Below are 24,419 nucleotides of genomic sequence, written 5' to 3'. Positions count from 1 at the left end.
ACCGCCAGCTGCTTACAGGTGCCCAGTCACTTCTATATCCCCTCTTCTCTGTTCTCCTTGCGCCCTCTCCCCCTTTCATGGAAAATTTAGCATAGTTCCACAGGCCTCCTCCCTCTTATGTACAAATCCTCACATTCACCTTGTTTCCTCCTTCTTTACAAAGTCCATGTTGGCCAGTTTACTAATGGCCAATCAAGGCCCCTTTTCAGTATCTTACCATCCTTCCTGTGAAGATCTTTTTTCTCTAACAGCAAATTTCCTTGCTGCAACTTGTAGACTCCAGCTAAACATCACTGGCAAAAGCCAGTGTATTTTAATAGGGCTTTTTTTTTTCATATCATTGTTTTGACCTGAACAAACTGTGTATACAAATACTGTAACAACTTAATAATAAAAAGTGAGTTTATTTTAGAAGAAAAAATAGTAATTATAATTAGTACAAAAATAACGAAAAGCCTGCAAACACCACACACTTTTCTACCTCATGTTTTATTTTTATATAAAAATATTTCCAAATACCTTTATAATAAACAATTGATGATTAGTCCTTGATCACACTATAAATACTTAGTATTTCACTGATTAATTTGAATGTATAGCTGAGGTCCAGAGCAAATGATCTCAAGGTGTCCACTTTGTAGCTGGGAAACGAGTTGGAGAACGTCTAGTTTGAGCCCGTGAAGTAAGCTTTTCTCTGAGCTGTCTGACTTCTGCCATCAGTTCCCGCTCTTTCCATGGCAGTTCTTCTCGCCTTTGATCTAAAGATATTTAAGTGCAGACTTAATATTTCAACTAACAGTTTTGCATAAATACCTTGAACTACTGTTGGAAAACAAATAATCTCTGCATGGAAACACTGTGTTTCACTCCTAAATACCACTGTACCCAAGACAGCTCTAAGACCTGCAAAAGTGGAGAGCAACTCTTCCTAAGTTCTTCGAAAGTTTTACCAAGGCTGTCCTATTTTTTGTTACAGAAAGGTCAGATCTTGATGGGGTGCTATGACAGGTCAAAAGACACATGTTTCCCATTGCGTGCAGAGTTTTGTACATAAAGTGCATACAATTTTAAAATGCACGTTCACTGGCCATAATGGCCACACTAAATGATTCTAGACTAATTCCTGTCTATAACTCTCAGTAAGATGAAAGACAGTTCTGTATCTTCTCAACATCCCCAAATTATACACAACTATGAAAACTGAAAAAGCGTATGTAAAATGATCATGTCAAAGTGGGACTAAATTGGAGCAAGAATATTCCTATAATGGGACACATTTCAGGCATTTCCTACCCTTGCCATTTCTGGCAGCACACAGATTTTTTTCAGGTGTGAAACAGAATACAGCAATAAACTTGTTCATTGTCCACTAAAGACCTACACAGTTAATAATGACTCAATCACCCATCTAAGCATTCCAGTAACACTTCTGAAGTTAAACATGAGAGGAAGGAAGGTCCTAACTTAGAAACTTACCATGTGATGATGACTCTGACGCAGATAAATCATTCAGACAGATGTTTCCAGACTTTGACACCTGCTGGAATCCTAAACCTGTCTCTGTATCTCCAGCCTTTAAACCACCCAGTCTCTCTGAGGGAAACAGAGGGAAAGTTTCTTTGTAAATTGTGTTCAAATTTCTAACAAATTTTATAGCTTGTGGTGAAGCATTTCTTTTCCAGGAAGAAAAGCTACAACAATCACTTGCTCGACCTAATGACAAGTCCAATTTGCTCAGAAACAGAAGTCAACAATTTCAGTCTAGGGACCAAAACCATACATCACTGCATTTCATTTTAAGAAATTATAGCTCCATATTATTGTTTCTTCCCATATAATTAATCAATCTTCTAACAGATGGGTCACTAACTTCAAGTAGGATAGGGCTACTTAAACTCACAGTTTTAACAGGAGACACCCATTTTAATAAGGCAGTTGCACTTTACTCCATGTTAAAGCATTAGGCAAATTACAGCAATGTCTGAATAAGTTTGCCCAGAGCAATACTAATCATCTCACATCATCTTGTGTGCGCCTTTGAGAGATCGGGGAATGTGATAAATCTTTACAAAAAACCATACAAAGGCAGCATTCAAGAAGAATGTACTGGCCAGTCCTGGAAGACAATACTTTTTTATTCAGCAAACAAACACTCAGCAAATTCACTTGCTGGTAGTGAGTTTGTTTTTCTTTAGATTTGACAGAGGGTTTCCGCAGGATGAGATTCTGTGATTGGCTTAAGCTGATCTAAGAGTGTGCTCCCACTAAAAGTGCCATTTCCATCCTTCTCTTTGCTCTTGGTCACTGCTTCCTCTGTGCTGGCACTGGAGCTCAGGCAACTAAGGGGCAAAGTCCAGTCAGTTCCCTGATGTGACTAAAGTCCAGTCCTGTTGCAGTGCAGTTGGATAAGCAAGCCGCTCTGATCAGTCACATAGCCTGGGAATACTAGATCTGATGGAAGAGGGTATGCAAATGTGTTCAGCACAGGAAGGAGAAGGAGAAATCCCCCTTCTGATGGCAGCCTACAAAAGGACACTTAGAGAAATCACAGAGATTTGAAAAATCCTACCTTGTCACAAAAAAACCAGATGTACTTGCACAGGCATGATATAATGGGGATAAAGCAAGAAGAAAGAGCTTGTACTCTGTCCTGTGTTCTTTAACTGTATGTAGAATAGCCAAGGGAGTATGGACCTTAAGTTTGCCAACTCACTACGTGATGGGAAATAGCTAGGCTGGGTTGGAGTGAGACTAATATCAGTGGGATAGTACTTCAGTCTGAAAGACCTAGATGCGGGATAGAAGACTCCTACGGCGAAACTGTTTTTATCCATATGGAAAATTGTTATGTATCTATCACAGAAAGCCCAAACTGAAGCTATCTTCAAGTGGAAAAGAAAGTTACAAGCTGAGGTTTCTGATTTGATAAAAAAATAGTGCAAACTACCTTACATCACCTGTTCTTCTGTATACCCAGAAAACATTACATAAAAGTCTAATGGGGGAAAATTTATCTTCAGTTTTGGGGATGCATGAGGGAATCACTGGCAACCAGAAACACAGATTCCCAACTATACATAACAGCTAGCTAATTTTCTAGACATGATCATTTATACAACTGCATTTGATGGATATCAAACTGAGATTCCTTTGCAAGTCTCCCCTTGTATATTGATTGGGTTCATGAAAGGATATTGCCAAAAAGTACCTATATAAAGGAGCTAAGTCTGAGTTTATCTCTAACATTAGACACTTAATTTGCCTTCAGTTGATGAATCTTGGTCTTCACATCAATATCTAGTGCTGATACACAGGACAGCTGCATTATTTTTATGCTCACCAAAATAGCCATCTTCTTTTTGCAGCTTTTCGGCCAATTCTAATGCATCATTCATTTCGTCTTCTAAAAACTGCTTTCTGTGTTCATCTGCAGCAACAGCTGCCTTCTGCTCTGCCTCCAGTTGAGCCTTTTTCTGCATAACTTCTTGCAACTGCAAGAGAATTATTCAGTATATATTCAACAGATGTATTAACATGGAAAAAGCAATAAGTAAATCCATCTGAATTATTATAGATTACATTTCATCCTTAAATCAAAATGTACACTATGACACTGAGTGAATATTTTTTTCTTCTTTTTAACTTTTTCCTTTGAACAGCTAGAGAAGGGTAAAAGGCTTGAGTTAGAGAAAAAAATAAGAGGAGCTCACAGAATTAAGAATATGCTTTCCCAAACCTAACAGACCCTCATTGATTTTCTCCAGTGCTTCTATAAACTTCCAGCAGAAATAAGAAAGAAGAGTCCTTAAAACAAAATATTTCTGGTAAACACCTTTCAGCTTTATGCTACACCATGTAATGGGCAAAGGGCATTAAACTTTTGACGGTCTCATTTAAGAAAGAAATAATGCAAATACCTTTTTTTCTTCTGCCTCCCTCAGAGCCCTCAGCAGTTCAGCTTCTTTTATTCTGTTGTCATGAAGGAGCTTAGCTATCTCTTTATAATGCTCCTCACGGTCTTGATCCTCACACCTCAGTTTGTGCAATGCTTGCATCCTCCAGTCAGTGTCAATGCATTTCTGCTCTGCTTTGGTTAATTTTTCTTCAGCTACCTAATAAAACATGTTTCTTATCAGGAATGCATTTACTTTATTTCAAGCACATGGCCTTACATATAAATAAGTGAAGATCTTTTCCTGTCAAACTGAGGGGTTCTCCAGCATCACTAAGTTGTCTCTACTAGGAGACCGAAATTGCAGTGACGCTCCTCAATTCATTACGGCAGGTCATCTTCTCTAGAATTACTTCCTTCTGCTTCTTTTTCATCCTTGTTATTCTTTCACATACTAATGGCGCTTTTTTTTTCTCTCTTGAAATGAGGCATAAACCCCCTCTGTCATTTTCAGGATTCTGCTTTCCTAACATGGACTTTATCTGACTTTCAGGTGCAATTAACATCAGATTGATACCTGAATGCCAATACTTCCACCCCCAGCCATCTGTTTCCAAAAACTGGAAGCTGCTTACAAAAAATCAGACCCATATGCTTATTTCTAGACAAAATATAAAGGCAGATGCCAAGCATATGGGCAGTAGGCTAGCTACAACTATTTTTCCAACTGTGCAGTTAGAAGTTCTGAGCTTGAAAATCTGAACAACTCCTAATGTCAAGCCATACACATTCATTACTGTGATCTAGAAGACAGCTTCTATAGTTGAATTTCCTGCCAAGTACTGCCAACTGCAAGTTCCTTTGAGGGCTAACTTTTGTTTTGTTATGGTTACAAATAAAACATGTCTCTAAACAGGAAAATAACTTAATCTGAAGAGCACTCAAGTCTCATTTGCCATCATAACTGCATGAAAGTAAAGAAAATTCGAATATTTGAGGCAAACCTACAGAAATTCTGTATTACATACCTGTTTGAACACTCTAGTCAGATTTTTGAAAAGCTCAAATGCAAGGTAAAAATAAAACCTTAAATACACCAGCACTACTTATTAACACAGCTATGTAGAAAATAAATTAAAAAAAAAAATTCTCATACTTATACTAAGTTCATACATATTACTAGTTAATGTACTAACTCCCCCAAAATACATGTTAAGAGTCAATGATTTACCATTCGAGCTTTCGTTTTTTCTCCTTGATCTACTTCTATCAATTGCTGAACGAGATGATCTTCCAGATCAGCCTTTCTTCGACTGGTATCTATCTCTCCTTTCATTTCCTGCATTACTGTCTCTTGATCTTTGATAAGATACTACCAATCACACAAACATAAATTATAGTCACTGAACTTCTATCTCATATTTGTAATTCTGGTTCTTTAACATTTATTAAAACTTCATTAAACTGGTATTTGTATATATACACACATATCTGAATATATACACACATCTCATCCCATTGTATACCATAACCTATCATAAATGTTCAAGAAAGTGATACTCTCTGCTGTTTTATCTGCTTGGAATTACACTAGGCCTGAGTCAGCATAGTGGTCTCCCAGGTTTATATTGATGTAACTCCACCCAAGGGAATTACAATAGAGCATAACAGCAGAACTCTACTATAAGTGAATCAGATTCATCACAAAAATATTCTGCACTTTGATGGCATATTTTAGCCAAAACCTCAAAACACTTCACAAATATAAATCATGTTTCACAGTACAGGGACTTGTCACAAACACATCTGTAGCATGAATGAGGAGCTGATTTGCCAAAGCAGTATGGATCAGCAGTAGATCAAGAAACAAAATTTTAACTCTCACCACCTTTTCTTCACATTGATCTGGGAATATCTACACATTTTTTTGCAGACAGTCATGACCCCTTCCCAGTTGTGCTGTAGTCCATCAAGCTGTGTCAGCAGGGTACTGAAGCACAGTTAACAAATAGTATCTCTCAACAGCCCTTCTAAGTTTGTGTATAGCCCCTTACTAATGGCAGTAAAACAGCTTCCAGTCTCTTCAGGACATGGGTGGAGAAATTGAATCTACACATTCTCTTGTGGATAGACATATATCCTCAGTTAGTTAAATAATTGCTACCTTTCTAGCCCAAAGAGGATAATCACTGTAGGATTAATTCTCTTAAAAGATGACTTTATATACTATTGAGTATAAATAAGAGAGGAAAAAAAAATGATCCACCTCTTTCCCTGCATAGACTGGTTGAACTGCACAGGAATAACCATTAAATATAAATGTCTGTATAGTTTCCTATACTTACCTGTTCAAAAAGCTGTCTTTGTGATTCAAGTTCCATTTGACGTACTTCAATATCTTGAGCAGTGGCAGCTGTTTCCTGCTCTCTTATAGATGCCTTGAAGAGAAAAAGAACTCATGAAAACAAGTAAAGGAAAAATTATTGTCCCTAAAAAAACCCCCAAACCAATAAAATGTCCAAATCTCAAGCCATATTATACCTCTAGGTTCTTGTTGACTTTCTATTAAGCCATTACTCGTGGAAAATAATTGATATCAAAAGTACATGGCAAAGTGGAGAAAAGATACAGGAACAGTTTTGCATTGAGCAAGATATATTAGAAAATTGTCAGGCTTGATCTAGTGCTAATACTCTGCAGGGCATAGCTCCTGCTCTAGTAAGGTGTCTCCAAACTCGGAATGCTTGGGAGGACACCACAGCGATAAGGAAGTGGCCCATTTGTATCTGGAAAGACCTGTGCTGAGTTGCAGCTAACAATCTCCTAACTGCCTTCCTACAGAAACACTCACACAGCCACACTGTACTCTGCAAAGTGCGGTGCTGAGACACTGGAAATGGCCTGCAAAATAATCAGTTTGTGCTCACAAGGCTCAAAAGCTCAGGCTCCATTCTGTGCATCCTCATGCCATAGTGCTTGAGCTAGAAACCCTGCAGGAGCAGAGCCAGGTCTCACCCATGCCTCTCAAATCAATAGCAGAGTTAATTTCCAGTCTGGATATACTGCCCACAGACAACTGAGAATTGACTAGTCCTTTAAGGAGCTCATAACTCAGCGCTGCCAATATACAGATGAATTTGGATTTTCTCAGGAATTTTGCCAGTTAAAACAAGCTAGTGGAACATAGCAAGTGCCAAGGATGACTGTTAAATGTGCATTTACTACATAAAGTAGTCCATCTCACGCTAAATACATCTCTGCACTCATAAATCACAGTATATCAACTGCAATTTTAGTTGTGCATTTTTGATTATTTACTTTTCCTGAGAAACCTTCAAGAAAATAATTGCTTGAATAATACTAAACCTTTCTTGCAATTTCATCATCAAGACGTTTGAGTTCCATCTGCCGCTGATCTTGCTGATATTTCAGAAAACGTCGTCTTGCAGCATCTAGCAACTGCAGTTCTCTTATTTTCAGTTCTCTTTTCACAGCAGCTAGTCTTCAAAGCCAAAATAAGCACAAACAAGGGAATTTGTATGTACAAAAAGTCAATGTCAAAGAGTACAAGCTTGCACTAGAGTCACCCATTAGCTACTATGAGCTAATCTCTAACTTAAAATTCTTAGGGCAGATGATTTCATTCTGTGAAGTGTCCAGTTTTCATTTACAAAATTAAAATTAAAATTAGAGACACATAGAGATCCTTTAATGGCACTCCTTCTAATTTACCTTTTAAAACCTGTGTTTTGCTACTATCACACTTTAATAAGCAATAATTTAGTACTGCAATGACCCAGAACTGGATACTATTCCTTAGAATAGTGCCACTGTTCTTGTACGTCTTTCTGCACAAAATTATTACTTATGTTTATTTGTAAAATATCAATTTGCTTCCAGGAACAGAATCACAATCTTGTGAACTAGTCTGGAATGAAAGACCCACTGCTCTCTTTAAAAAAGCCGTACTCTCTAAGGAAACAATAAGTTCAGGAAAAACACTACCTGTAGTTGATCTAACTATGGAGATGTTGAAACTCTCTTCGTAACTGCAGAATGTGTGGACTACCACATTCGTTTCAGTACTATGACAACTCTTTAGTCAGCGACTGATACACAGTTAAAACAGTCTTTTTTCTAAATCCATTAGAATGCAAGGATGTGTACAGATCACTGATACTGTAAAGGACTGTTATGTTTGCAGCATGAGTCTGTCCACAGTGCAAGTCTTAAATCAGTGTGCAAATATACAGCAGTTGGCAGCCCCAAAGCAGTCACAATCTGGAGAGAGCAGACAAAGGCTGGGAGCCGAGACAAAAATATGAAGTGACTTGGCCTCCGATCTGCTTTATCTCCTTGGGCAAGGCAGTAATACAAACCACATCACTCCATTCCCACACCAAAACCCAATCCACCAGACCACACTGTTTTGCCATATTATAATTTACACAAATTAGTGGTGTTTTCTCCTTCACTCATGGTTAAAAATATAATAGCAGGGTTCTGTAGCTGGGCCCCTAATGCTTCTTCTATCATAGCACCTCTGCCTCTGTTCTGCCAGCTTCTCTTCTTCTTCCAGCAGCATTTTTCTCCTCTGTTCTTCAGCTTCTTGAAGCAGTTCCTGCTTCCGATACCAGGCTTCATCTCCTACTTTCCGTTCCTGTGCTTTAGCTTCCAATTCATACACTAACTGTCTGAATGGAAGATCACACGTTAATATGTAAAGCCAGGTATCAAGAAATTACTTGATTACTTAGAAATTGATGACTATACTAGCAAAGAACTGCTGAAATGTGATGTCATGAAAGAGCATGGCATCTTCCCTATGTACTGATAAAAACATAAAGATGAGCTACAGTACTGATTTTTACAAAGTATTGCAGCTGAGTGCAGAAATGAAGCTTCTTTCTCACATTCTTAAGGAAAACTGATTTCTAAAGGTACCATGCAATCATGATAATTTCGACAGTAAGCTGGTAACTCCCAGCCCTTTTACAAAGCCAGACATTACAATGCTAACACAGATTTAAGTTCTGACTTCTAAGCTTTCAAGTGTGAAAACTTTAGGCCAAATATTTTCTGAGATTAACAAACACTTTTGGTTTAAGGTAAGACTGTCAATTTAACTTAAAAACACAGCAAGCCAAATAACTTAACTTTTGTAGCTATTTAAGTCATTGTCTCAAAATTTTCTTAATTATTTTCTTCCTTCTCAAGCATACACATTAAAATAGAAAAAGAGAACTGTATCGTATCTACCTGTCCCTCCCAATTTGACATTGTCCTCAACTTTCCCATTAATACCTCTCTCGTAAGTATGCAATTTCATCTTGTCTGATCCTCTCTCGTTCCTGAGTTTGATAATCCACAATGAACTTGGGATATTTATTAAATACAGGGTACTGCCCTTTTGTAAGTGGTATGAAATCATCAAGCATATGTTGCGGATGGATATCTACTGGTGTAGATTCCATAAGATGATAAGCTTCTTTAATCACGACATTAATGTCCAGGTTGTTCCGATGATGAAAGAAATACTGTAAGAGACATGCTTCTATTTACATTCTACAAAACATCAAGCAAACTTTTAATACGTCTTGTAGGAACAGTTAGGTAAATTAGTAAGCTCTATATTCCAAGCATGGATTAGAAAAGGGTTATCAAGTTAGCCCTACCAATTAGTAAAAAAAAACACTGGCTCAACAGACTTAATCCAACCTCCTCAAGCCTAAAACCATCCTCTGGTTCTTTTTCTTCTCTCCAAATTACATTTACATAAAAGATATGGGAAGTTAGGATGTGACTTTAGAGCAGTCCAACTGCCTACATAGACACTTCTACCACTGGATAAATCTCAGTGACTTTTGATGTTTAAAAGACTATCCATCTACTGCTTATTGAAGGAGTATGGCAATAACGTTGTCTGTGTCATGTCTGACAAACTGATTGCTCATTTTCAAGGTGAGGCCCTTTGTTTGCCTATAAAGACATGATCACATGAAAAATGCTCTTCCTCTCATGTAAAGCTAAGCAAAAGTTCTTGCTTCAGAGAAAGTCAAGTAATATTGCTAACTCTGCAAATCTGAAGGCAAATAATGAAATAAGACTATGACAGAACTACAGTGTTTTGTCTCCACACAAAGTCAGTTTAAGATCCCCAAAAAAGAGGTTGATAAACTTTCCATATTTACAAAATGACCTTTAGTGGCATTAGAAACCTTGTGAAAGCTTAAAGATCTTAATATTATATGAAATTGCGGGAAACTGCTCAGCATTTTATTCATTTCTAGCACATTTTTCAGGTATTAGATGACGTTGTTCAGACATGCAATAATATATCAATATGGAAATGAAATATTTCCTTTTAACTTCCATAAAAATAGAAATGATATTTTAAATTTTTCTATAACTATAGTTTCAGATGACTGCCTTAAATTGCAAGACGCTTACCTCAAAATCCTCTGTTTGATTACAGTGAAGCAATGGAGCTCTGGAACATACAACATAGGCAACAACAATCATTAGAAAGTATGAAGGATGGTTGGAGAAGATATTATCAAAGACTTTCAGCCATTCTTCTCTTGTTAGAACCTCAGAGAACAGTGTTTCTAGAAGAGGCCAGGCATAAACCTACATTATTTGGGAAAATTAACAAAATAACCCATTAGTACAATTTCACTGCTCCTTTAATTGGAATTGCATGAAATTTTATTGTCTTATACCATAACTTTATTGATTTATGAAAGACAAACTGGAACCAAGACAGAAGATTTGAAGGTGAGTTAATCATTATAAAGATTCTCAATGAATAGGGGAGCAAATATAGAATTTTTTTTTTATTTATTTCTATGGAGGTATAAATCTTCCATTTAGATTTTCAAAGCTAAAATCATCCCTAGTGATAAATATATATAATTATGGCATTGCCTTATTTATTAAATTCATTTGCCACACCTTTGTCCACTTCCCAAAAAAAGAAAAAAAAAGTAAAAGATACAGTTATAATTCAATCAGTAATTTTTCAAACAATGTGCACTTGAAAGTGAAGGACTTCTATAAACAGTAGCATATATATGAGGATTTATTTTCACGTAAAAGGAAAAACTGTTGGAAAATGATGAGATGTTCTTCAAACTCATAAGAGCAAATCATTAACTACTACTTACTGAAAACTCCCTCAAAAAAGCATTATGTCAAAATAGAAGTCTAGTGCACTACTATTCTCTGCAACAACATTTATATACAAAATTTGGCTAGAATTTTACCTGTGAAGTCACATTGTTTTTTATCAAATGCTGAAGTAATTCTTTGTCATGATGTGCCAAAATATTTTCCACCATACTAAGGACATTAACTGGAGGATTGGGAAAATACTCAAACCAGTGCTGACAAAAATTAACTACAAGAGAAATAACATAATCCATTATAATCCCAAGTGACAGACTCCTGACAATGCTCAAGTCTGATTATAAAAGCTGTGAATTTTTAAGAGGATGTCCTTGGCAGAAAAGCCTCTTTAAGATACTCCCATCTCTCCTCTTCCCTACAACATATTCCTAACCCATTCCCACAGCTCACTGCTCCTCTAGCTGGACTGGCATAAGTACATGTGTCAGTACACCGTGAATAGATTGGAGGGGACTAATCTGGTTTCAAGATAAAATGCAAAAATTCTGTGTGCTGGTAGACTAAGTAGCTGGAGGCAGATGGGAGGCAGATGGGATGGGAAGTTTTCCTGTCTCATGAAACTACTACCTGTATCAAGCAATTTTTAAAATATTACGAATATTTCTGTAAACCTGGATACTTAGTAGCAGCATGTGTTTGCAAAGTGACTATGTATACTTGGCAGCACATATCTTCTATAGACAGATGCAGCTGCAACAACTAATTTAAGTGCAGAGCATTTTAATTTAGTACATTTCTTCAGAAGAGAGCCATCGCCATCTTTCAGTCAAATGACTAAACTGGAGTTACCACATGTTTAGGAAAACTAAACACAGTAAAACTTTAAAAGAAATCGTTCCCTTTTGATTTGTGTGTTCCTTTTTTTTGGCTACCTTTTTCTCATATCTCACATACAGATTTTGGTTATTCAGTATGATACCACAATTATGCTAGATATCTATACACTTTTTACTGAATAGACTTTAAAAATACCATTACACTGCTAAATTTTTGCTAGAAACAGTGCAAAGGAGGTCTAATATCTTGTTTTGATTTACAAACGGGTTTTGGTTTTAAAACACACAGCTACTACGTATTAATTCCTGGTGAACACCTTTAAAAGAAAACCTCTGGTGATCGCTCAGGAAAATACTTCATTCAGTTTATCAAGAAAAATTTCAATTGCATAAAAATACTTTGCAGTATATTGGATTTTTAAGCATCTTTGCTTACCTACTACAGTAGCAACAACTTCAAAGCAGATCAGCTGATTGTTCTGAAATAATTTTACAAATGGGAATGCTAGCAAAGGAATATAAGGTGTCTCACCAAAGATAGCAGACCAGTGAGCTAGAGCTGATAAGGTCCTATGTGTAAAATCAAGAAAAAGAGAAGAAAACATTGGCCCCCCAAAACAAGAAAAATATCACGTGCATGTTATAACCACATAGAGCACTAAACTTTCAATACAAAGATGCTGTATATAAAAGTTATAAAAGGAAAACTGTATTAAGGTACTAATATTTCATTTTAGACTTTCATTGCAGCTGGTTCCAGCTGGGGGGTACACTTCAGATCAGTGTATGAAAATATATGTTTACCTTTGTAAAACTCTCAGCAGTTTCCTACTTTTGATGGGATACTCGTTTTGAATATGCACAAATGCACTGTGGATGCCTTTATCTATTAGGCTACTGAATGCTAAGTGGTTTTCAGGAAGTTGTAATAGGGAGCGCCAAACAAACATCCTGCAATTAAAATGCAGACTTAGTCAAGCTACTTCTCTTTCACAGGGCAGGAAGCACAAGCAATTTGATTTTATGCAAGCACAGACATGTACACAGATGTACCTGTATTTTGCTGGATATTCTCCAAATCCTTTCAACAAGGCCTGCAGACGTTTCTTGTTTAATCCACCTGGCAACTCATTCTACAAAATAGGAAATTAACAATGAACATATGTAAGGATTTCTGCTTGATAATCTTTTTTCTTGTGTTGTAACTGATGATAGTAGCTAAATACTGAAGCTCCTATCATTGTAGTTTACAAAATTATAAGGTATTCTGCTGTTACATCATTCTGGATATTTTAACAACGTTCGCCTCCCACTGAAATCAAAAAACAGCTGCCACTGATTTCAGTCAGAAACAGATCAGACCCCAGAGGAAAGGACTATACTATACACAATTAAATAATAGCTGTAGTCAAACCATATTAACATAAGGAATGGAGCATTCTGTAATCAACGCTACTGTAAAGAGAACGCATGTAGGACTCAGATAAAGAAATAAAAGACAGTACAGTGATAAGGGAAATAAATGTAACAATAATGCACCTCCTAAATAATAACAGAAATTATATGGTTTCTAGACTGACATTTAAGAGTGCAGTTTGCTAGCAGAGAAGCAGAACACCTTTAAAAAACATCTACATGTCATTCTAGTGACTTGAACAGCTCCAGGGATACCCCTGATGAGATAGGGGAAGGGCAACAGACTACTCCACAGCTCTAGCTGTGTCACGTAATGCAGGAGTATGTGATAAACACTGGAGTAGAAAGGTGCTGAAACTCTCTTAATCCCCATCTGTTCAAATATCAGTCAATCAGTGCTTGAATTTGCTTTCTAAAGTAAGCAGCTAACTGTTTTTTGCAATGAAATTCAAATGCTGCAGACTGCAGAACAGAATATTGAAACGTCTTACTACCTCTTTATTTGCAAGTGATGTGTTCACTTGTGGTTTCAGCAATCGGGTTTGAATTTTGCTTCCTCTGGATTTCCAAGGATGCTCTGGCCTTCCTGAAGTTACCCTCATTGTAAGTTTATTTGCTCCCAACTTGCACTTGGACCAATCTTCCACTACTTTGAACAAGGGTGGTGGAGGCTAGTATTAAATGAAAATAACTCAGTTAACATCTTTTGAGATAGCCTTAAAGTCACTCTAATTTGATGTTTACTCTATTTTATATGCAATGTTCTTGAGCTCAATAGCCATAGCAGCAACAATAGATATACATTTATAACAAAAAAAAAAAAAGATACATGGACTGCAAACCCCAGAGTAAGTACACAAGAGAATAAATATGCTGAAATAAACTAGAAAGACTATGAGAAGGTTTATGTAGTTTCCAAACAGCAACTCAGTCGTCATGTTTAGCAAACTCTAAAATAGAATTAGGATAATACAACTGTATCATGTATTCAGCTAATTTACTTCAGTATGTTCCTCAATGTTACTGAAAGATCTTTCTATAGCACCTGTTAAAAGAGAATACGAAAGACCTTTAAAACTTTAATTAATCTTCTCTGTCAGGTAGGTATTAATTCAGTTGTGGAGATTGGGAAAGCAATCCCAAATCATGTCAACCCAGTTGTAAAATTACAAATGAAATGAATGTCTGACTTGAAACCTTGTGCGCACTCTTCCTCAGCTCAAACTCTTTTATTGTACAAAGCTGGCTACTTCAAAGACATGGTGATTAAAGACATGGCATTCTGGATTTAGAAACTCGACTCTCATTAATAAATTAATAAAATAAGAACTGTTATTTAGAATGTTTGTTATTTAGGAAGGATTAGGAAGATGTTTGTGCCATAATGATGTATTCTAGTATCTAATAACACAGTAAGGAGAACAAAATAACAGTAAAACAACAAAAAAAAAGACCATCTGTGACAGAAGAAAAAGGGAGCATCAGTTGCAAACTATTTCCTGGAAGAAAATGGAGTAGAAGCAGCACAATCCTCTCCTCTCTGTCCCTGCTTCCCCCCTATCCCACACCATTACATTATTACAAGGAATAAAAATGGTCCATATAAATTCCTGTAGAAAGAAATCCCCTGTCTCCCAATCTCCTGAAAATACAGTGATGTACTTTAAAAACATCATACTAACTGACAGGCTGAAATAAATGTGAAGTGAACTCTACAAATCTATATTTGTAGTTTTAAATATAACACTCAAATACTTTTAAGCCAATGAGATTGGTAAACTATTTCTGATATGAAAATCTTTTAGACAATTACCTTCTTCAATGGTATTTCCTGCTGTTATAAGAAATATAAAACACTCTACCTTATTTACTTCTTGAGTCAAAGCCTGGACACTGTATAAATTAAGGCTACCACTTTCCATTACTGATGCAATATACCGTCCATTGGGGCTAATCGCTGCTGTACTAATTCCCTCCTCATGACTCCCAATGTTAAAAAGAAGTTTGCATGTTTCTATATTGATAAACCTCATGATATTGTCTTGACTTAACACTCCAAGGACCTACAAGATAAAAGGATTCAACAATGAATATTGACAATGCAAAACAAAGAGGAGCATCAAAATTAAAATTACATTTCATTAAGCTGAAAAAGAGAGTGAGCAAATATTTAGGATAGTAACTTTCCTTTGTATGGCAGACTGCCCATCCCCTCACTGTCCCCAAACCCCCTCAAAGTACACATGCTGAATCAACTAAACAAATATTCCAGTCTTAAACTTTGTAAAAAACTGACCTGATTCGAGCCCCCATCAAAACTATCAGGGAGGAATTCCAGGTGGCGGACAGTCCGTACTTCTGTAGGCATCTGGATTATTCTTAATAATTGCTTTGATTCTAAACACCATAAGTGAAGATGATTTGATTTTCCACCAGCTACAAAAATCCGGCCATCTCTGGAACACAAACAAGGCGAAGTTTGCATCAGAATATGTTATATTAGCTAAAACAAGAGAGATCATACATTTCCTCCTGTGCCAGTTTGAATCCATCATTATTCTTGAACAAAACAGTTCCTAAATAATAAAATTTGCTTTTGTAATAGACAAACTTTATTTAGTAGTAATTAAAAATCAACTTCCTTTATTTCAACTGCTATGGGATTGTAACATAAACTGATGCCGTATTTTGCCGAAAGGATCAGTCATAGCAGAGTTCAAAAGTTATCATAATATATAGTTCAATACTTCCATAAAACATTACAAATAAGCAGTTAAAACCTTTTTACAAACTACAACTTTTGTATTTTTTTGTACTCTTTTTAATGTTTAAGATAGCAATTTACCTGGTAACTGCAAAGACCTTATAAAGCAATACAGAACCTTCTACTGAAGTTGGCAACTGGTATTTACACTGAAGAGTATCAAATTCCCACGCAAAAACAGAGTTATCTTTAAAACAGCTGAGGATGGTGTTACTCAGTGGAAGAAAGAAAACCTGAAAGAATACGAAGAAAAAAAATGGAATTAACTGTCTAGAATGTACCTTTTAAATTGGACAAAACTAAACAACAGAATAAAATACAGCAGGAGGCCACAATAGTATGGGTATTAACATACTCTAACTGCATAATGCAGCTGCAACGAAAGGCTGAGAACCCAGAGATGGCAGGTTCTCTTCCCCTGCTCCAATCAGGCAGGGGTGCTCTCCCTTGCACTGGTTCAGAGCTAGTACCCTTTGCTAAGCCAGTTTAACTCTTTCAAATGACAAAGAATTACCTGTCTATTCTGGGTTTACATTACACACAACTTGTTTTTCTGACTGTTAAATTGGCTTGTGGGGGACTCTGATAACTGGCAGAGAGGACATAATATAAAGGATAATATATAAGCACCCAGGAGCAGGAGGAAAAAGGCTCTCTTTCAGCACTGGTGGGTTTTGAATAGCTCACTGCATCTAAAATGTATTCAGTGTCTCAACAGTACCAAACACCTGCAAACAAACTCCATGAAGCACTTATCTTTAGACTTGAACTCCTTAGGTTTACATAAAACTACTAAATGTACAAAAAACATTGTGGACAGTTTAGCAATGTATTCTTCATCTATGAAATACAGTTTTCACTGCCAAGATGAACAAAAAAAAGGTTATAAATACACATTGTAATCATTCAGAACATGCTTATTGTATACATGTAATTTCTTCCCGTAAAAAATATTTGAATTATTTAAATGTTTGGATTTCATCAGCAACATTCTTGCTGAATGGCAAATTACTGGTCTAGACCAGAGGTTTTATTTTGGCAATAGCACATGCAACTTCTACGAATTCATTCAACCCAAAACTTTGAAGGTTAAAGTCAAAATGTAGTTTCTGGTAACAAGCATCGAGGGTCTGCCTGAAGGATTCACAGGGTGAGATATACAGTTAGTGCTCTGAAGAGCAGGGCTTTGTTCTGTTATCTTTGGGCCTTGAAAAAATTTTAAATTTATACATGTGGGATGGGTTCATCTTGCCTAATGCTAGTGACAAAAAGTTAGATATTCAGTCCAAATTAGTCACTTGATAGTGAGTGAGAGAAAGTTACCTGCGGGGGGGAGAGTCACCTCACCTACCACAGACTTTCATATTTAGACGGGCTGAGTCGCCCTGCGGAGCTGCCTGTCCTTCTTGAGGGATTCCGAGGAAGTCTGGACAAGGAACTGAGAGCAGATGCCTATCATGCAGATGGATGAAGTTAGGCAAGATGACTTTTACCTTTTCTTAATTCCTGTTTTCAACAAAAAAAGTCTATGGGTCCCTCCAACAGTAAGTGAAGCCTTAGGAGCAGTTGAAAGTTGCTATTTTAACTTTTGACAAACTGGAGTACTGAACTCATCTTACACTTTATTCTAGAAAGAAAACACAAGCTGCTTACAAGCCACCATTGAAAAGTAGTGATGCTTAGAAAATAGCCGTTACAAAGGTCCACTCTTTAGCTTTTCTTTCCCATTTGTCTTTTTTCATCTACCATTCTTATAGGGTGTAAATCTCTCTTTGTCTTTTCTGATTAGCTTTGCCCCTGTACTAACTGAACGGAAGACGTATGTTGGACTGTAAATTGTGCTTACATGAAAAGACCTCCCAAAGTACACTGCAGGGACTGGTGGAAAACCACTAGGAAGGCTCATATAGCAAGTCAGAATGCCACTTTGGACACTGAGTGTCACCAGCGACAGTCTGATAACAAATCCAATCTTTAATTTTGCATTTATCTCCATGTCTTAAACCATGACATGGGCGTAAACATCATTATCTCTGTTTTAAAGACAGGAAAATGAGATGCAGATGAATTAGATTATTTGCATAAGGTCATATCAGGAATGGTAAACACAAAACAAAACCACAGGCTCTTGATTCCCTAAACAGTGATTTATTTCACTGAAATGCAGTCATTACTGTTTTGGTTTAAAAGTTGCTTCCATATTGAAACACTCTGATCCTACCAAATTCTAAGAGCCAACAAGAACTCCTTCACACCTAGCCTACACAAAAAAATACACCAAGGAACAGAAAAAAATTATCCACCAAATAAATGCAGCCATCTCTGGAGAGAAGGTGTGATAATTATTATAGTGACCTGCATTATGGAACAGTTTTAACAAAGCAACAAAAATGTAACGATAACATCGCACGGGATTGCTTGGTGACTATCTCAGGTTAACAGAATTTCTGCCTGACCTAGAACATTAAGACATTCAAATGAATACCCTTGTTCTTTGAAAAACCAGCATGGGAATTTTAGTGAGCAATTTGATTAGAATTTCAGTTTGAAGTGCTGTCTGTAAGACTACTTACTCCCTGCAGTGCAGCACATGCAAGCAGTGCTCACGGACAGCATTGATACTTTCTGTAGTACTTACGCCAAGGTTTGACATTTGGTGGCACAGGCAGACCTATTAAAAACAGCATAATGCTATGGACATAAACATACCCTTTCTCATTCCCTGAGTTGTTCCAGCATTAAGTGTCTTGCAGCAAACTGAACCAAAGTAGTCACTAGGAGTAATTTCTTTCTGCTGAATTACTTTTCAGCTTTGTTGGCTCCCACATTCAGTGCTGGCATGACCAGGGCACACAGGAAGGGGAGCAGCTTGGCAATAAGCAGCTGAATGGGGTGAGCAGTAGTGACTGTTTTCAGCCTAGTTTTCAGTATCTCCAAAGATGGAGGTTCCTTAAATGTTCCCAGTAGATCTGTGCGACTGGTGTGCTGTGATTCCAGAGGTCTGGGAGATGCAAAATTAAGGAGATATGCCCAAAGAACACAGAAAGATTCAGCTGTATGAGGTATTATTCCCATCCAGGTAAGCTTGTTTTATGCTTTAGCAACTGCTCCTTACTCACCTTCTGTATACCCACAGACTGACGAACATTCAGCTTTCTTTTTCTTTGAAAGGTGTCCAAGTCCCAGAGCTGTGCTGTATCAGGGGATGTAGTGATGGCATACCTGCCTGAGCCATGGACAGAGATGGAAGACACTGAAGAATTATGTCCTTTCATCCAACTAACTAGTTCTTTCGTATCTGTAGGAATTGGTGAAAAAAATGAAAATGATCTGAAAGTCATTCAAAGCAAAGCAACGACTGCTTTACTCTTTATCGTCAACATCACGCAGTGAAAGAGACTTCTAAGCATACCTAGCATACCTCTGTTCAATACCACAATCCAACAAACAAGAAACAAAGGTAGCAGTCTTCATATAGTTATTGTATGTTACAAAAACACAACCTTCTTCTCATCTATAAGTAACAGATTTTGTAAATTATTCCTTACACAGAAAGCCAGCTTGCACAGACTTGTTCAATTTAGCCTAAGAATCAATCTTAAAAAGCCTTGAACACTGAGATTAGTTAAGTTCAGTATGTTTTGTAGGAAGATTATCTAATGTGAACACCAGCAGTAATCTCTAAAAGTTGAGACTGAATGTTCCAGCTAGAATTCTACACTTGTTTTGACTTGCAGGCAACATGCATGAATGATTAAGCAGCTATTTACAGATGCAAAGAAGGAAGGCTTAATGACAACAGGTTATGACTATAGAAAGGCAGAGTCAGAAAACAACAGCTCATTAATTCTTTTAGAGTGCAAAACAATTTTATGCAGTGTATTGTATATTAAGGAAATGGTTTCTCTGGCTGCATTCTCTCCCACTTGTGACTGCATGACCACTAATCTTTCCTCAGCAACTAAACAATATTTGTGGCAATTATACTATTTACATTGGGTAGTTTGCCTGACAGCCCACGGGGTGGTTCCAACTGACCTACTGCTATGGCATCAAAGATGGGAAATGGCTTTTGAGCAGCTCATTAGGGCTGTTATCATATGGGAGGAGGACATACGATTACAGGGTATAGCTTCCAAGGCAGCTGATGGAGCCTTCCAACTGAGTATTTCCTAATACATCTCTAAGGATAGTTTGCCCAATATTGACTTCTGTGGAAAGTATTTGTAATATTTTAAAACATTTTTCAGTACGATCTGGCATCTGGAAACACCACTATACAAACATTCAGAACTCTGTGGACTGATTAATAAGATTTTTCTAAATGCATCCAAAAATTATATTTGGTCTTACTGTGAGAAACTTATGAGGAAAAAAAGCACAGAGGATTTCAGATAATATCTCCTACTCTTTCTCTATTTTGGGAAATAGTGTTAGTTAAAATCTCCACCAATAATATCAGACTCAAACCTTCAAATTACAGATGACTTATTTCTACTGCTTTTTCTAAAGATTTAAGCCCACACAATAGGAGACACTGTAAGTGCATTTTTTGGTAAGTTAAGACTAAATTATGAAAAATGAACTGTTAATGACTTTCACCATTTAACTTCTAATCAAGTCAAAAATGAACACATATCCTGTGACATTAATTTGATGTCACTTTTGAATAAGAGTATAGATTTACTTTCATACTCAAAACTGACAGTTCTTTTAGTGTACTGTATTCTTGTTTAAATATTTTTTCTGCAAATAAAGTTTAAAGCTGGTTCAGTTGCAAACTCTAATACACTGACAACTCGTTTTGTTTTTATATACCTTGTTATAGAATAGCATATATGGATCTGCTTTAGAAAAGCTAACATACATATAATCTTGATCCTGTCCTGTACTTCACCTAAACAGAAGGTTATGTGACTCAGTGGAAAGAAGAAGCTGTGATGAAGCAAAGGCTTCTTTCCCCATAAAAGACAGGACTATAATCTTTCTTGTTGTTTCAGAAGAATACGTGGCATGCTATACATAGTAAGACTTCTATCAAAAATCTTATACATTTGAGGTTGAAACTTAACCTATATATGTCTTCGTAACAATCCAGATTTTTACAGAAAGGCTTTAAATTTCTCCCTACCTGTATCAAAACATTTAATGGAATAATCTGCCAAAGCCACAAGGAATTCTGTCTTCCTGCGAAGATTAAATGCCAAAGCAGTACAAGCCTGCATTGTTCGTTGGACAAGGCTGAACCTATTTAAAAAGGATGTTCTTACTGTTTTAGGAAACTTTGGTTCAGAATGTCAAGTAAAATAATAAATCAATCAGTTTCAATATATTTCACCAAGAGAAAAACAAATTAATGTTAAAGAAGGGAGCAAAGAAAAATTAAAAAACAATGCTTGTATTTAAAACTCAATAGTGTAAAATTGAAGACTGATTCATACATTTCTGCAAATGACAATACTAGGAATAATTTATTATAATTCATAGCTCATTATTAATTGATCAGCAGTATTCACAGAATAACCTATTTCATGTGGTAACATTTAACTGATCATTGAAGATCTATGATATTGATGTCTGCTCAGTTTGGAGTTACAATGTTTTGATTTTTTGCAACAGCTAAACCAATAAAATAGTACTTAGGGAGCCTATGTTAGAAACTGGCTTGCAGATTCTACTTTGAGTAAACTACTATCTCTACTAGCCATGAAAAATGTTACAGATGTCAAGATGATGAAAATGTATTACCAAAAATAGCACCGACTGGTTGATATAAATATTCTTACCTGTTTCCATTCAAGTCAAAAACATATATATTTCCTTGGTGGTCTCCTGCAAGTAGACAATCTCCAGAATTGTCAAAAGCCACATTCAGAAAACGTATTGTCTTTGAATGATATCCTGTGGCACTATGAACTATGTTTACCATAACTCTGTGTAGAAAGGAAGTAAAATGACCATGTTTTGAATTGTTTCCTTAACATGTATTCTCCAAGATCTAGAATTAAAGCATTCCTAGAGTATGGTTTTACAATTCTAATCATTCATTGTCATCTTTGAAAAATCTTCTTCTGTGAAAGAGCACATATTTCTAATATAAAAAAATACACTGAAGTACTGATTTTGTTGGATGGTAGTTAGGACACATTGTATAAAACAGACAGGGAAAATCTACCATTCCTGGCCATTTTATGAAGCTCCTAGTTACACAACTGTCATTCATATTAGCACTAGCTTTTATGCCAACATATTACCTAGTAGGCTCTTCACTCTCCCTAAACAGCTAGAAACAAGCTAGAAAACTGAAAAGCTGTAAGTTACTATAAGAAACCGCTTAGATTAGATGGGGAGCAATTCAGTTTTCATACCACTTCTTTCTAAAGTCTTTACAAGTGTGAAACAAGCCATTTTTTTATCATTTTCATCCGAGATATTATGGAATAAAATTTGCTCTCTGACAGTTTTTAACACTCTAAACTTGTATCACTCTGTTAGCAGAGGGTAGGGCCAGATGCAGAACAGCAGCCCACATTCACAGTAAGTCGTTAGAGGAAGACTGGTCCAGGAAGCACGACATTACACTAAGAACATGGGTAATCTGCTATTCTTGGATTTCTTGGATAACACAGGGCAAGCCACTTATTTTCTAAAATTACTTGAATGTAAATTCAGAATCAAAGCAAATACCTAAAAAATACACAGGATATTGGGATGCTGAGTAAAGACTACAAGGCACTTGCACCCACTGACTGCCAAGAGGATCATATTTTGACTTTTTCTCACGTATCACGAACATTTTAAATAAACTCCCCGGGGAATTTAACATGGTAATTTGTTTAATACAATTAAAAACAAAAGAAAAACTAATTTGGAATGATTTTGATATTCACAAGCTCGAAATAGTTAGCATGGATAACTGCTATAGTATTAGAGTTGCTCAGTTTTTAGAAGATATTATTCGTAAACACCCCAATCTACACATATCTCCGAGGCCAGTAACTCAACAAGTGCAAGTTTTTATTTAGCACTTTAATAGTCTAGTGATCTTCTTTATCACAGATATGACCTGCAAAATCATACAATGATGTAGTTCAGCCTCCTGCTTATATGAAGGAAAATCCAGAACACTGGACGGAGATTTCACAGCCTCTCTGGGAACCTGCCCCGCGCTCGACTCCCTCCAGAACGAAAAGATTTTCCTGCTGTCTAACGGGAAACGCCGCGCTTGCGGCGTGTGTCCGCCGAGGCTCGCGGCACCGCCGCGCAGGGCCCGGCGCTGCCCCCGGCGCCCCCCTCCGTCCGTCCCTCCCTCCCTCCGTCGGCGGCCGCGGCGCTGCCCCGCCGCTCCCCGGCGGCCGTTACCCCTGCCGCGCCGCCGGGCTGGGCCTGCGGTGCCAGATGGGGCCCTGCTCCCGGCCGCCCAGGTCGCAGCGCTGCATCCCCGGCTCGGTGCGGCTCCGCCGCTCGCCGCCTCCCCTCAGCTCCGCTCCAACGGCCGCCGCGCGCGAGGCCCCCGCGGGCCGCGCCGCGCCGCGGCGGCAGGGGGCGCCGCACACATGGTACGCCCCGCTTTCCTGTCATCGATACGGGCCAACGAGAAGGAGGCGGAGGAAACCCCCCCCCCAGCTCTCGGCCTTTCGGGGAATGGAACAGGCGGCCCAGGCTGGGGGCCCCGGAGCCTGCCGGGAGTGGTAGTTCCCGTCGCCCGGTCCCCTCGGAGGGACGGTGCGCGCAGCGAGGCGGCTGCGGAGCGGCCCGGGGCGAGGAGCCGCGCTACTGCAGCGCAGGCGCTGGGGAGCGCGTTATCAGCGACCCCGCAGCAGCCAGCAGCGTGCCTGAGTCAGAGTCGGAAGCCTTAAGTCGTGCATTCAGCCTGGCAAAGATGTCCTGCGCTCGGCTGAAGGCTTTATGGAAAATAACACTGAAAAAAGCTCTTCCGGATAATCCCAGATACCAGAGTAGCTGCCAGGTCTCAAGCTGTTCATCTCTTGCTCAGAGAGATTGCTCCCTCTCTCCCCAGAGGGAGAGCAGCTATGTGCACAGAGCTGCACAGTCCGGGCACACGCTGCCCTGTCCAAAATCAGCGGGACTTTGAAAGACTGGGTAATTGTAGAAGGGAAGTTGTAATTTTACCCCTGTAGAAACTTGCTGAACTATGTAAATACACAAAGACGAGACCCTCACATAGCTTCAGAAACACAAGAACTCCCATTTGAACTGGTGGAAAAAATCGAGTTAACTGCTAGCCAACAAAAATACATATAATGGCACAATAGCTAAATATGCATTTATGCATATATAATGCCACTATAACTCGTGCTGTTAGTAATGGCAAAATAATGCTATATTGCTTTGCGGGTGCAGTCTGTGCCTGAACTGCTCT

The 24,419-nt window shown here is 37.8% G+C and overlaps 1 protein-coding gene across 4 annotated transcripts; it reads right to left on the bottom strand.

Moving 5' to 3' along the window:
* Positions 1-470: 470 nt before the first annotated feature.
* TBC1D31 (TBC1 domain family member 31) lies at positions 471-23,563 on the bottom strand. Of its 4 annotated transcripts, XM_062570586.1 has the most exons (22): positions 23,399-23,563; positions 21,823-21,969; positions 21,168-21,283; positions 19,156-19,334; positions 16,118-16,269; positions 15,569-15,728; positions 15,135-15,335; positions 13,767-13,943; positions 12,910-12,989; positions 12,661-12,807; positions 12,293-12,426; positions 11,158-11,291; positions 10,343-10,522; positions 9,197-9,429; positions 8,434-8,586; positions 7,259-7,394; positions 6,238-6,330; positions 5,124-5,264; positions 3,918-4,112; positions 3,341-3,491; positions 1,477-1,593; positions 471-758 (listed from the first exon to the last, which is right to left on the bottom strand). In XM_062570586.1, exons 1-22 carry the CDS (start codon positions 23,473-23,475, stop codon positions 622-624), a joined length of 3,240 nt encoding a protein of 1,079 aa, XP_062426570.1. In that variant the 5' UTR covers positions 23,476-23,563; the 3' UTR covers positions 471-621. The 4 variants fall into 4 exon arrangements, with proteins under 4 accessions (XP_062426570.1, XP_062426571.1, XP_062426573.1 ...); XM_062570587.1 differs by lacking the exon at positions 5,124-5,264; XM_062570589.1 differs by lacking the exons at positions 11,158-11,291; positions 12,293-12,426 and having other exon boundaries at positions 10,343-10,382.
* Positions 23,564-24,419: the final 856 nt, after the last annotated feature.

Source organism: Rhea pennata, chromosome 2 (assembly GCF_028389875.1).
Source record: "Rhea pennata isolate bPtePen1 chromosome 2, bPtePen1.pri, whole genome shotgun sequence".
NCBI lineage: Eukaryota > Metazoa > Chordata > Aves > Rheiformes > Rheidae > Rhea > Rhea pennata.
Note: the sequence above shows the minus strand (reverse complement) of the source record. Positions and strands in the feature narration are given on the sequence as shown.

Coding starts and splice junctions, on each gene's coding strand:
- TBC1D31 (XM_062570586.1), bottom strand. CDS start 23,475: ATGCAGCGCTGCGACCTGGGCGGCCGGGAGCAGGGCCCCATCTGGCAC. Junction 12,808..12,909: donor GAATATCCAGCAAAATACAG/GTACATCTGTGT, acceptor TTTTAATTGCAG/GATGTTTGTTTGGCGCTCCC. Junction 11,292..12,292: donor AGTTGTTGCTACTGTAGTAG/GTAAGCAAAGAT, acceptor TTTCTCTTGTAG/TTAATTTTTGTCAGCACTGG.